Here is a 13,545-nt window from a genome sequence, read left to right on the forward strand (position 1 = left end):
ATTTATTTTAAAACTAACTGTTCTTTCTGGCTTTTGACTCCTTACCTGACTCCAAAGGAAAGCTGCACAAGAATTCTTATATGCCTAGACTGTCTGTTTATGCATAAATGGCAAATAAAAATTTTGAATTTTGAGCCATAGCTTCCAAGCAAAATTTCAAATTTTGGCTCACCGGACCACAGGACAGTTTTCCACTTTATCTCAGTCCATCTTAAAAAAACTCTGAGCCCAGAGAAGGTGATGGCATGTCTGGACCTGGTAAATATATGGATTTGCTTTGCATGGTAGAGTTGTAACTTGTATTTGTGGATGTAGGGATGAAACTGGGGCTACAAAGGGGTTTTAAAACAATTCATTCAATTTTTATTTACAATTTACACAGTGTCCCATTTTTTTGGAATTGGGGTTGTAGTTGATCAACAGATCAACTAATAAGCAATTAGTAGCTGAAAAGTCAATTTTCAAAGTACTTACTATTTACTAGATCCTGCTTTTAAAATGTTTAATCAGTTTTATTTGGGTTCCTGCATGATGCTTGGAAAAAAGAAGCAATGTGAAGGTATTACTGTGGGTTCTGGAACATACTTTTCTGACATTTTAAAGACTGAACAATTTATCAAACTAACTGTTAATTAAAGTAATAGGTGAATCACTGAACTTTGATACAATTACAGTAAAGGTCCACGGGTCTGTCCATCTCGGAGTGATAGAAAAGTAAAAACACAGCTGAGTCTAGTCACAGTGGTCTCCTGAGGGAAAGTTTGGTGCTTTCTGACTCATTTATCCACTCCGACCTCCTTCTAAAGTGGACTTTGTGGTTCTGTATACTGTGTCACCTAACTTCCTCCTTTGCTCACTAGAGTTTGTCTAATTGTAACAAATCACATAGTCTCAGTTTTTACTGAACATTCTACAGCCGTAGTAACTCTAAATACGTTAGCACTGTACATACAGTTAATGTCTGTCTCTCTCTCTCTCTCTCTCTCTCTCCCAGATTTTGCCCCCAGTCCGACACCATTGTCGGCTGTGTTCAGCTGTCAGAAGAACTCTGTCAGAGACAAACAGAGACAGGTTGCCTTCTGGGCCGTCATGGCAACAGCTCCTGGTAAACCTGTTTACATACATACACATCCAGTACATTCAGTATACTGTACTTTTTTCATGTGGTGAATAAGGTGTCAATAATTCTGGCTTTTCACATGATTTGGAACCTAGCTGCGGGGATTTGCTTCCCTTCAGTCACAAGAGCATCAGTGAGATCCAGCACTGATGTTGAGTGACAATTCTTGGCTCGTAGTCAGTGTCCTAGTTGAGGTCAGGGCTGTGTGTAGGCATGTTCTTCCACACCATCCTTGGAAAACCATTTCTTTATGAACCCTGTCTTTGTGCATTGAAAAAGGACAGTAACCTCCACAGAGGTAAAAGATCAAGCATATCATCCATATGCTGCAAAATTAAGCTTTCACATAAGAGGAACTAAATGGCCAAAGCAGCAAAAACAGCCCCAGGCCTGAAGTGCATCACTGTATTTAGAACTGGGTGTCACATACGGTACATACACTGTATGTGTGATATTAGATGCTAAATGGTGATGAAACAGTGGAGATATAAGTGTAATACCAAGCTTCACTCTGAGCACCACAATAAATGTAGATGCATCCAGTATATTCAGATCAGTCTCATTAAAATATGAGTCTTCAGACTTGTTTTACTGTAAATGCAGTGGCATATTGTAATGGTGAGTCTGCTGGTGGAGTTCTGATAGGAAGTTGATAAATTGAGGATTGTGGGAAACTGAGCCTATAGCACTGTGCTAGCCTCTACAGACATGCATTGATTCACATTCTTCATGTTGCAGATGTACTTAAAATTTATGGAACATTAGACAACAGCATACAGTACTTATGAAATGCAAAACAAAGATGACATTTATTATCAGTGAAAATTTGGCCTTTTGGCATTTGAACTTTCAAGGGTTTTTATATCCTGGCTGTGTAAATACAGAGCCAATTCACACTCACACACACACACACATTTCTAGGTCCAGACTGATGTTATGTAGTTTCCTTCTAGCCATACAGCTGGAGGACCAAACCAGAGGAAAGACTGTTTTTCTTGAGGACTATGTTCATACATTGGGTGCTCTAAGGATGGTGTACCATGTAATCAAGATAAACAATGATCAGTTTTGGAGTCGGTTTCAAAAATCCTGTATTGGTCAGGTTTGATATACTGTAATGTATCATACCACTGGTCCCAGCCATATCCCTGCCTCTTAACCAGGGACCCATAAGCAGAACAGAATTAGAGAAAAAGAAGAAGATGCAGTTCTTCCCTCCCAGTTTTTGTTGACCGGTGCGGCACAGGAGGACGATCAACCAGCTTTTAAAGAACTATTGTAAAACAGAGCATTAGAATCGAACATAAAAGTTTTTCAAACATTCCCATTTAGAACATAGCAAAGAGCATAGTTTGGATAGTTTTGAATAGTTTATATACATGGCTTGTCCTACAATAAAATATATTTTAAATTGTTTTATGACTCCTATGTGACTACATCCTCTCTCTTCCCAGGATTACCAGGTGGCATTGGAACAAAGGAATTATGGGTTAACATTGCCCTGGACTTTTATTCTTACTGTCCTTCTGCCACATCTAAACTGTCCAGCCCTGCTGACCGGGGCATCAAGTAGAGGGAAATAAGTCATCTTATGGGTACATAGACTTAAAGGAAATGAAGAAATCAAGATGTTTGAACTTCCTAATTCTAAGCTCTTTGCTGATCAGGATTTGACAGCCTGGTGCAAATGAACACACATGGACAATGTGGAAAAATTAGGTTAGACACTGAGATATCACTGTGACAGAAGTGCCTGATGTTTCATATTGAAGCTGTTTTAGACTGCAGTATGAAATGGGAGGCCTCGTGTGGCAACAACAGTTGCCAAATATCATCAAAATGTACTTTTTAAAATTGTTAAAATGGTCAAAAATGTATATTTTAATGCTGAATCCGGATCTAAAAGTGAACCTCACAATTTCTCTTTGTATGGTTGTTTGCGGCACATATTTTAACTCTGGTATCAAGTTAAATGTGCAGGTACAGGAGATAATGATGTTTTATGTTTCCCTGCTTGAGTTTAGTGCATTTTAGTTTGGCTTTTTAAAATGTGTGCTCATCTCTGATCTCCTAAAACAATATACAATAACACAACTCTGAGTCTGTCTGTGGGAAAAAAACTGTTGACCAGTCTGTTTACTGTTGATGTCATAGTCAAAGTGGATGGACTGGACTGGTGTCACTATATTTTTGTCCTGCTCAGTTGAGGACATGAGGAGGTCCGAATATGAGGAACATGAGAAAATACTCACTCTCTCTAATGTTGAATGCCCATACCATTTAAGAAACTAAAATATAATAAAAGTAGAATAAACAGAATATGAAAACTGAATTCAAGTAATAAGGATAAACTAGATGGTACAACCTAATAGGCTATGATGAAGCTCAGAGAGAAAATGAATCATTGGTTGCACTGTATACTTTTAATAAAATTAGATTAATTCAACCATATCACCCAGCCCTTTAACCAGGGAACCAAAAGCTGAACAAATGCTGAGATAGAGGAGAGAAAATCAGTCCTTCCCACCCACCCTGCAATGTCCCTTTGAGCACCCAGTGACCTGGAAAAAGTGCAGTGTGGGAGGACGACTGGCCACTCAGCTTTTCCAATGAGACACAAAACAAATTCTCTTTTCAGATTTTCCACTGTGTAATGCAGAAGGGCCATGTTGCAGCAGCTTGGGCCATTATTTGCATTTCCCCGGTTTGACAGAGACAGGTGGAAAGGCCGAGGGAGTGAACAGCAGACAACAGTGCTTACACAAACCCATTTTACAGTCTACTGGGAAAATCATTGTGCTTCTACATTCAGCAGAGATGTTTCTCTGTGTGTCAGGATACATCAAAATATAACAAAGTTTATTGGGTTGTTAAAAGGCAAAAATTAGAGGTTGACTTTTGCTTTCTGCATTCTCATCACCCCCAACTGTGTACATGGAGAAGATGGGCCATTGCTCACTGGCACTGTGACCACGCCCTGGAGGACACAAGTCTAGGGCTGTAGCAAAAGTGTTTTTATTATCAATGAATCCCCTGAATGCTTTCTCAATTAAGCAAGGACCTAGCTTGGCCCAGAAATTGAGAAAATGCAGCTCAGACGTTTGTCTGAACAACTATCTAATATCATAGATGTCTAAAGAAACCATGCAAAATTCACACATTGGAAAATGGAATAAAAAAATTGATGGATTTGTTTTATTCCAAAAGTAACAAACAAGCAATCAATTATCAAAACTTGATGAATAATTTCCTGCTAATATACTAATCAATCAACCCTTTGTTTCTGTATATCGTGGCTCTAAATGTGATCAGAAATTCACATGCTGGAATGCAATGAGAGCTGTTTTGTACAAATAGACATAATAATAATAATAAAATAGATGTATTGTAATAATTACTACTACTACTACTACTCATTGCACAATTTGTACAGCAAGTGTAATTCAAAGTGCTGTACAATGTCATCTGTTTCATATATACAAGCTGTATTTTCTGACCTGAATAGGAATTTCAGTTGTGTTGCCACTTTAGGCTTTTTATGGTTTAATACTTCATCACATACTTTATTTTGCAGGTGTTTTGACAGCTGCACAGAAACTGAGACCCACTATACTTGGATATCATGTACAGACTAATGCTAGTTATAATAATACAAGGTTTGATATTTACAGTCATGGCCAAAACTACTGTCACCCCTGCATTTCCATGCACTTCTCTCAGCTGATGACAGCCCCCCCCATCCCCATAGAGACCGGTGGACTTAAGTTTCCAGGTGTGGTGGGTGTTTAGACAGTCAGCACTTACAATACGTCAGTCACACCAGCAGGACGTGGAGTTCTGCTTCTTCAGTGTTTACTTTGCTCCTGGAATAGCCCTGTACAAAACCATTGGACCACTCCCTGGCAAGACCAGACACGTCCATATCCAGGTCCTTATGTGGCCATCTCAACCAGCAACTAAACAGATAAAATCATGTTCTGCAAACCACAGAGAAAGCTGTATATGAGCTGGGACAACTCTATTCAAATCAAATGTCTATACTCAAAATATTTAAAATCTTGTTGCTTACATTGGTAAATATGCTCAGAGGACATGTTTGCTTTAATGTAGTGCATGAGAAGAACAAACACAGTGAACCCAACACAACACTAGGCTGCAAGAGTCTACTTTATTGCATTTGCAACACAGGGTGCCAGAAATAAAAACCAAGGCATGAGAATGTGTATGGACCACGGTATTACATACACAGAACAGTACAAATGTTAAAAAAATGACCTTATCTGTTCCACCATCTTGTTTTTTTTTTTCTTTTCAATTCTTTTGTTAGTGAAAAAAAACAAACAAGTAAGGCAGCCTATATTATGATGAACAATAATTAAAAAAACAAAATAAAAAAAAAATAAAAATTGTAAACGGGACATCCGCCCGTCACCTAGCGCCGGTCGCTGGTTCGATTCCCCCCGAGGTGCGGTGTGGATCGGAGTGAGAATGCAGATCAGGAGGGGGCGGGGCTTCCTGCATTGCTGGCCTCACTCGCCTGGCGTTGCATCACCATCTCCCTAGCAACGCAAGTGATCTGACCATTCGTCACCGCACCTGGGACCCCCGCCCTGTTGGACAAAGAGAGAGGCTGAGAAGGACTGATTAAACTACACAGGGACAGGCTATAGCTAAGCAATGACACAAACCAAGACCATTTTATTGTGTACCCTCTGGATGTTTTAGTAAAAGACAGGCACAATGGCTCTGCTTTAAAACACACAACTTGTCTACAGGTAGAACAACCAGAGCAGCAGCGGAATGCTAAACTGAATAGTGGATTTTCTAACAAATGCAGTGTTTGGCTACGAAACCAACAATTATGACCAGGATGAAAAGAATTAACACGCTGACGGTGTTACATGATGAGTGAGCAGTGTATGCGTGTACATACTTCTGCTGTGCCTCTTCAGTCAGTGGGGTCATCCCGGGCTGCTTCCCAAAGAAGAAACTGGACCACCAATGGCCAGAGTCCTGCTTGGGGAGTCCTGTGGAGCCAGATAATGAAGGCATGAGGCTCAACATTTATACAGAGAGCACGGGACATACAGTTTCTTTTGTCTGTGGAATCATGAAACTGTGTAGTAAACACTTTTGCTTGTTCAGGCCAGTATGGCTCATGCCAACCTAGATATTACCTTCCAGTGCTTGAGGACAGTGTCATACCTGTCAGATGCATGCCCTGTACAGGCCTCAACGGATTACAGCTACTTGATCTTCATTACAAGTTCAAATCTAATCTAATTAATGTATATAGCACTTTAAAAACAACATTGTGTTGACAAAGTACTTCACATATTTATAAAGACAAATGAAATCATTAGAAAAGGATAAAAGAACATGAAAATGCACAAAGACATAAAACCATAAGTAAAACAGAGAATATCAAACTCCACTAAGTGTTAAAAGCTGAGGAAAATACATAAGTCTTGAGTTTAAAAGCTGCCACATCTGTAGCTGATCTAGCAATCAAAAGGTAAACTATTCCATAACGGGGGCTACAGCAGCAAAAGCACCACCCGCCCCAGCACTTGCATCTGGCCCTTGGCACCTCAAAGAAGGTGACTTGATGATCTGAGGGATCTTGCAGGTTTGTGCACTGGAGTAGTTCACTAAGATATAGTGGTGCCAAACAATTTAAACCCTTAAAAAGGAAAATCAGCAGCTTAAAATTGATTTGAAAATGGACTGGGCTTGAAGAGAGGCCAGAACTGGGGTTATATGATTGAATTTTCTCGAACCTGTCAAGAGACGAGCGGCAGCATTTTCAACCATCTGAAGACGGGAGAGGGATGACTGATTGCCACCTGAGTACAAAGCACTGCAATAGCCAAGCCTCGAACTGATAACAGCATTGGATTTCAAGTTCAAAGTCATTAAAAGAAAGGAATGACTTGACTTTACTTAATAACCTCAGTTGGAAGAAGCTTGACTTAACTGAGTCGATCTGCTCATTAGATCTCAACTCACTATCAAACATCACTCCTACGTTTCTTCCAGTAGTCTTCAGATGTAGAGCCAAGGGACAGAGACCCTGGTCAAGGGTAGGTATGGTACCTGGGCCACCAAATGACGCACACTCTGTTTGGCTTTTCATTAAGATGTAAAGAGTTAAGCACCAGCCATGATCTCAAGTCCCTCAGACAGTCAAACCACAGCTGTAGCGACAAGCCACTCACTGCCTTCAGGGAGGCACCAGCAAGAGGTTTCCCCACTCAGGACCCCACTGCACGTTTGGCTCAGTGTTAAACTGTCTGTGATTCCACAGTCAGCGGTGCATTTACATACAGGCAGTTATACTCGCAGTACAATTGCTGTGTGTCACAATTAGCTTGAAGTCAATTCTCAAAATGGTGTGAATAGTGCATACATGAGGAGTCAGTGGCCCTTTGTCTACACTGGAATCCTGTTTCCTGCCTTTTACTGAATTGACTGCATTTAAAGGTACCAGTTTTTATTCTTGTGCAATCCAAATAAGGTTCAGAAGTATCAGTACATTTCAAAGACAAACCCATGCTACAACATCTAGTCAGGAACCACAGTGTAGTACTTTGTTTTGTTTGTGTCTGTAAAAAAGGCCAACACGTTCCTATCACAGGTGCACTTTTATTGCTACATGCATCTTTGTGTTTTGTTTTTATTTTCAGGAAAGCTGAGCACTAACAAAATAAGCACCAATGAAAGGCCTGTTCACTGAACTGTCTACACATGCACACACCCACTTCCCTCTTGGCTGCCTTCTCTTATAGTTCTGTGATGAAGTGTGTCGCTAAGAGGCACATTTTAGCACTGTGCCACCACTGAGCAGCTGACTCAGTGGTTAAACCAGGCATGCTGACACAAACCTGAGCCAATCGACATGGTTTTCCCATAATGCTGTGCTGACACGCTGATCCAAGCTTACTGCTGAAGTCAGCAGAAATTAACTGGCGCTGAGGGCCACACTGGTGTGCCATGGGGTGAACAACATGTGCCAGTGCTCCGGTGCTTTTCATGTTAACACTGACATCCGAATATTAACTAGAAAGCTGAATGGGAATTGCAGATTGAAGAAATCACCTACTAAAAAAAAACTACTGAAAACTACTTTGCTCCTCAATTAGAAAAAAGCCAGATCAGAAAAGAAGAACAACCAAATGCAGGGGTAGTCCAGGATGACTCAGCCACGGAAACTCTGTAGCAACAGCTGACTCAGCCTGCAGGGTTGTCTGCAGTACTACAAGCTCAGTGACTAGAACTATGACGTGACTAGCTTATGAAATCATTGCCCAAACTACACAGAAGGTACGGGTGAACCAAAATGAAGCAACATGTGAAGAAAGGCCTCAAGAAACACAAACATCTGGATATGGTGACACACTGTTCCCTCTTATCAGTAGAACACACACACACACTGTTCCTTCATTCTGTCATAAAACCTTCTGAGGACAGAAGTCCCCTGGCAGCAGATTCCGTTCGGTTCATAAGGAGAGTTTAGACAAAAGTTATGCTGATACTAATAAAACCTGTTATTTCCACTAGAACAGATACATCAACTGTGACCTTTTGAAATAACTTGTTTTTGTTCCTTTTACATAAATACAAGCACGCACCTGGGTGGTGAGGGATGACCTCTCCGCTGTACTCCGAACTGCCACAAGAGCTGCTGCTGGATGTAGAGCCGATGCGCCCTGCACAGAGAAAAGACAAAAGAAAGCTGGAGAGGTAACTGGTGTACTCACAACCGACCAAACTGAAAAAGTGAAATGCAACTGACAGCGAAGACCATGCCCAGCTGGAAACCAGGTTTATTTTGTATGGATTAGACTAAAGGGCAGAAAAGAGAGAACTTAAATACGGCTGCAAAATTCTGCAATTGTTCCCCTGAAATGAACAGGGACGGGGTGACAGGGACAATTAAAAAACATTTTCCTCTGGTTAGATAAAGAAAGCCTGAGGCCCAACTCTGAAGCTGTCATGCACACTTTAGTTGAATTATGGCAACAGCTTACAAGCATGTTTGGCACTGTGGGGAGAGGGAGTGCTTCTAAACACAACACATACATCACTCCATTTTAAATAGAACTGACATACAGTATAGTCCTGAAGCTAAAGATATGAAGTCTTAGAAAGTCTTTCCTGCCAGCTACACTGTACACCACCTGTTTTGGGGAGGGACCGCCTCCTCTGAAAACATATTTGTTCATGTACATTTATTCTTGTTAATATTCCAAACTTAATATCCACTGAATAATGCACCTTAATGTACAGTTTCTCGGATTATCTATCCACCTGACTGCACTAACGTACAGCGTACATACAATATGTACATAGGTCTTTTTTAGCAGTCTATTTTTATATACATATTTTTCTTATTTTCTGCTTTATTTAGATTACTAAATGACCATTTAGACTGATCTCTCTGAATTTTACAAGTTCTTTAAATATAAATCCAATATTTGTTAAACAGAGGAAATGACTGCTGAATTCTGACCCTCAGAAAATTAAAACACTTTCTGAGAGCATTGTTATAGAAAAAAAAACATTCAAACAGTGATTTGGTTACTACTACTATTACTATCAGCACTGAAGAAATTCCTCAGCCCAAGGCACACACGTACTGGACATCTTGTACTGATGTGACTCATTATGTCTCAGTGTAGCCACTTTGATAATGCTTTATCTAGTGGGAGTATAAGTCCAACAGCAGAGCAATATTAAGTCGCTGGGGCAATAAGGGACTAGAAGGACAGAGGGAGACACTCACTTCGGTAGTAGTCAGTGGTCGCCACGAGAGAACCCCCTGCTGGAATGGCTGCCATTCTTCTGCTGCTGGTTGCTGTACACTGTGCTTGGTGGAAACCTGGGAAGGAAAAACTGTGTGAGCAAATCCAGAATGGGCTACATTACTCACCAAGCACTGAAGAGGATTGGTTTTAATTCCTTTCCAGACAGAGAAACCCACATATGGGTCAAAGGCAAAAATCATGAGGATTTAATTACAGAACATACAACAAAGAAGTCATTTCAACTCCTCTAGCACTGGATTGATTAGGCATTTATAATATGATTTCTAGTAGGGATGGGATGATATGAATCAATGCACAACATGGGGTGTACGATTAGATTCAATCATGATACAATTTTTCAAAATTCTTTCTGACTTGACAGTCAATTGGTAAAATCCTCAGTAGGGCTGGAGCGCGCAGTGCTAGTGTGCACTGAACTCTCTATGAACACGCCCATTTTTTCCCCTTTGACCTACTTTCACATGTAGCCTTGTGACAGTAAGCATCAGGCCTATTCATTATATCAATGATACTCCATTTAGCTCTAACGGACTTACTGTGGCTTAAAGAATTAATCAGCTAATTCAATATCAAAGATTACATGCAAGGCTCCAACTAATGATCGTTTCTATAATCGATTAATCTGTCAGATGGCTTTTTCCAGTTACCTAACACTGCTGACGGGTTGTCAGAACTGTTGGCTATTAGGTTAACCCAGTCTTTTCACCACTTGTTGTGCATTGCAGATAAAAACTAACGCGAGGCTTCCGACAGTAACATAGGATACACAGATAAACTGAACGGTAAATGCAAGTAAAGGGGCCAAAACGTGATTTATACAAACCGGACAGAACAAGATCAGAGCGATTAGTGGGGAGACGTGTACAGCACGTCCATGGCGTCAGCCCATGTTTTGTAGGCGTCCTGTTTACATCAGACTGCATCAAACCGACATTTTCACGTTTGTGTTTCATGACAAATTGGAGGAAAATAATTTAATGAGATAATTATTACGGGTGGAGGGGGAAATAAACAGGGACTGTATCTTTCTCATGTGCGGAGGACTTTATCTGTTGCTGTTTGAGTGTCGACACCACGGTAATATGACATTGGGATTCCGGCCCTGTGCCTAAATTTCCTATCGAGATGTTTCCCCTGTTAAAACTGTTTGTAATAGTGTTCCCTCGCCGATTACGTTCAGGATAAGGTAGGGGTTCAGGTTAGGGGAAACACATCTCCACGGGGGAACAAATCTCAACACAACACCGGGAATTAAAGATTAGACACATCAATAGACGTTTAGCCTACTATTTTAGATATATATGTATATATTTGTTAGAAAACAAATACATAGCCGGGCACCAGCTGCCATTACTCCAAGCTAACTAGTTAGTACCGTCAGCTCACGTCCTCAATATGGACCTACCACCATAAAGAACCCATGTCACCACCATTTTATAACCCAACGCTGCATGGGAAACCCTCACCTTTTAGTGCCCCAAACGTGCCTGGTGTTCAGTAGCGCCCAATTCGACTCAGTCGGCGAGGCTGGGGGAAATATTCGCTAGGCGACGGGTCCCATTTGAAAAGAAATTTGGGGTAAATGTAACCCTCCAACGTCCGAACAGATGTCTGCTTTCCTTCTTAATGGATTGTCTTGTTCTTTGGTACGACAGTCTAGACGCAGCAGACGTGTGTTATTGCTGCCCTCCTCAGTTTGTAAGTGGTCATGATCATATTATCCCATCCAACCTACAGTATATACTGTGTATATTATAGTCCAGGCTCATGAAGGAATTCCATCACTTTTTTTTATAATCCTCCAAGATCAGCAAAGTTGTTAAAGTGAAAATAGTTTCCACAAGTTCTGTTAATCCTTTGCACAGTTCATTTCTTCCCTCCACCTAATTAGTACATTGAAGTAAAGCATGCTTTATAGTCTCTACCTGTTCACACTCACTTTTTTTTTATTGAAACAAAGTAACACATTAACAAAACAATACCGAACATGGGAAACAAGACAGCAGATACATAACATTACAAAAAGATATAGAGTGTTTAACAAGATAGTAGTGTGTGAAGTGTGGGTATTTCAAACTTATTCAGTCTATGAAACACAAGAAGGGGAAAAGGAGGGGAAATAAATAAATAACTAGAGAAATGCATTTTCTGAAGAAAATGTGTATGGATGCTGAGTGCTGAAAGATCTCCCTGAAAATGCTGAATATTTTGACACCTGAATGGTTTGGCTAGCTGAAAGTATGCGGAAGTAGAATTTTCCCATTCATTTGAATGGGTCAAGATTTTCAAAATAAAGTTAAATATTTCAAAAGTATGAAGTTTAGAAAGATTCTGAATGGAAGCATGAGTCCTTGAACAGCTGAACATTTTGATACCTGAAATAGCTGAAAGTATGCTACAGTTGAATGTTCCCACTCATTTGAATGAGGCAAGATTTTCAGAACAAAGCTAAATATTTTTAAAGTATGAAGTTTAGAAAAATTCTGAATAGAAGCATGAATGTCCTTGAAGAGCTGAACATTTTGATAGGTGAAATTATGCTGAAGTTGAATTTTCCCATTCATTTAAATGGGGACAGATTTTCAAAATAAAACTAAATGTTTCAAATGTATGAAGTTTTGAAAACTTCTGAAGAGAACCATTAATGTCCTTGAGGGGGTGAACATTTTAATAGCTGAAATAGCTGAAAGTGTGTTGAAGAAGAATTTTCCATTCATTTGAATGGGGGCAAGATTTTCAAAATAAAGCTAAATATTTTAAAAGTATGAAGTTCAGAAAAATTCTGAATAGGAGCATGAATATCCTTGCGGAGCGGAACATTTTGATAGCTGAAAGTATGCAGAAGTAAAATTTTACCTTTTATTTGAATGGGGCATGATTTTCAAAATAAAGCTAAATATTTCAAAAGTATGAAGTTTAGAAAACGTCTGAATAGAAGCATGAATGTCTCCAAGTACAGAGGAGTCCTGGGTTTAACCTTTGACCTCAATTAAAGCCTAAACGCCATCTTCAGGAGAGATGCTGGGTTTACTCAGGAAGTGAAAGTAGATATCAGCTGCCGGTGTTGGTGATACTGGAACCTTTGACTGATATTTGTCATCACACTTCTGCTACAATTTTTGCTAATTAGGAAGCACAGTAGTTACATTACCAGTGCATATATTAAAAACATAAAATATTTAATAATGTCTGTTATTCATGTCATTGTCTTTCTTTCATCCTACAAATACCAAAAGCTTGAGAGGCACCACTGAGGCCTAAAAACAAAAAGCTGCAGTTTAACATGATCATTACTTATTGATCTGCTTTGTTTGTTTCACTGTTTGATCTATACAATGACCTGAATGTTTACTAAGCACTTTATTGATTAATTGCATTACAGCCAATGACTGTACTTTGCTGCAGGTCAACAGATGCCTGAGTAAACACTCCATTACACCACTCAACAAGTGTGATTTAATGACAGTTCCCTCTTTTACTGCATGTTACACCCAACACCTCAGATATGTGAATAGAGAAGCAGCAGCAGAATTAACAATAACACGTGTATGAGCTCTGAACAAATCGTACCGGAGCCCCAGCATGGCCGACTTCACC

At 39.9% G+C, this 13,545-nt stretch overlaps 1 protein-coding gene across 1 annotated transcript; it reads right to left on the minus strand.

Annotated features, from left to right (window-relative positions):
• Positions 1-5,269: 5,269 nt before the first annotated feature.
• ppdpfb (pancreatic progenitor cell differentiation and proliferation factor b) lies at positions 5,270-11,626 on the minus strand. The gene is made up of 5 exons (XM_020609057.1): positions 11,415-11,626; positions 9,906-10,001; positions 8,752-8,829; positions 6,054-6,147; positions 5,270-5,730 (listed from the first exon to the last, which is right to left on the minus strand). Exons 2-5 carry the CDS (start codon positions 9,958-9,960, stop codon positions 5,616-5,618), a joined length of 342 nt encoding a protein of 113 aa, XP_020464713.1. The 5' UTR covers positions 9,961-10,001; positions 11,415-11,626; the 3' UTR covers positions 5,270-5,615.
• Positions 11,627-13,545: the final 1,919 nt, after the last annotated feature.

Source organism: Monopterus albus, unplaced genomic scaffold, assembly GCF_001952655.1.
Source record: "Monopterus albus unplaced genomic scaffold, M_albus_1.0 scaffold98.1, whole genome shotgun sequence".
Classification (NCBI taxonomy): domain Eukaryota; kingdom Metazoa; phylum Chordata; class Actinopteri; order Synbranchiformes; family Synbranchidae; genus Monopterus; species Monopterus albus.

Excerpts from the sequence above, each read along its gene's own strand:
- ppdpfb (XM_020609057.1), bottom strand. The coding sequence starts at position 9,960 with ATGGCAGCCATTCCAGCAGGGGGTTCTCTCGTGGCGACCACTGACTAC. Across the intron at positions 8,830-9,905 it reads GACCACTGACTACTACCGAA|GGCGCATCGGCTCTACATCC; the intron begins GTGAGTGTCTCC and ends TTCTCTGTGCAG. Across the intron at positions 5,731-6,053 it reads ACTGAAGAGGCACAGCAGAA|GGCGGGGGTCCCAGGTGCGG; the intron begins GTATGTACACGC and ends TTTGTCCAACAG.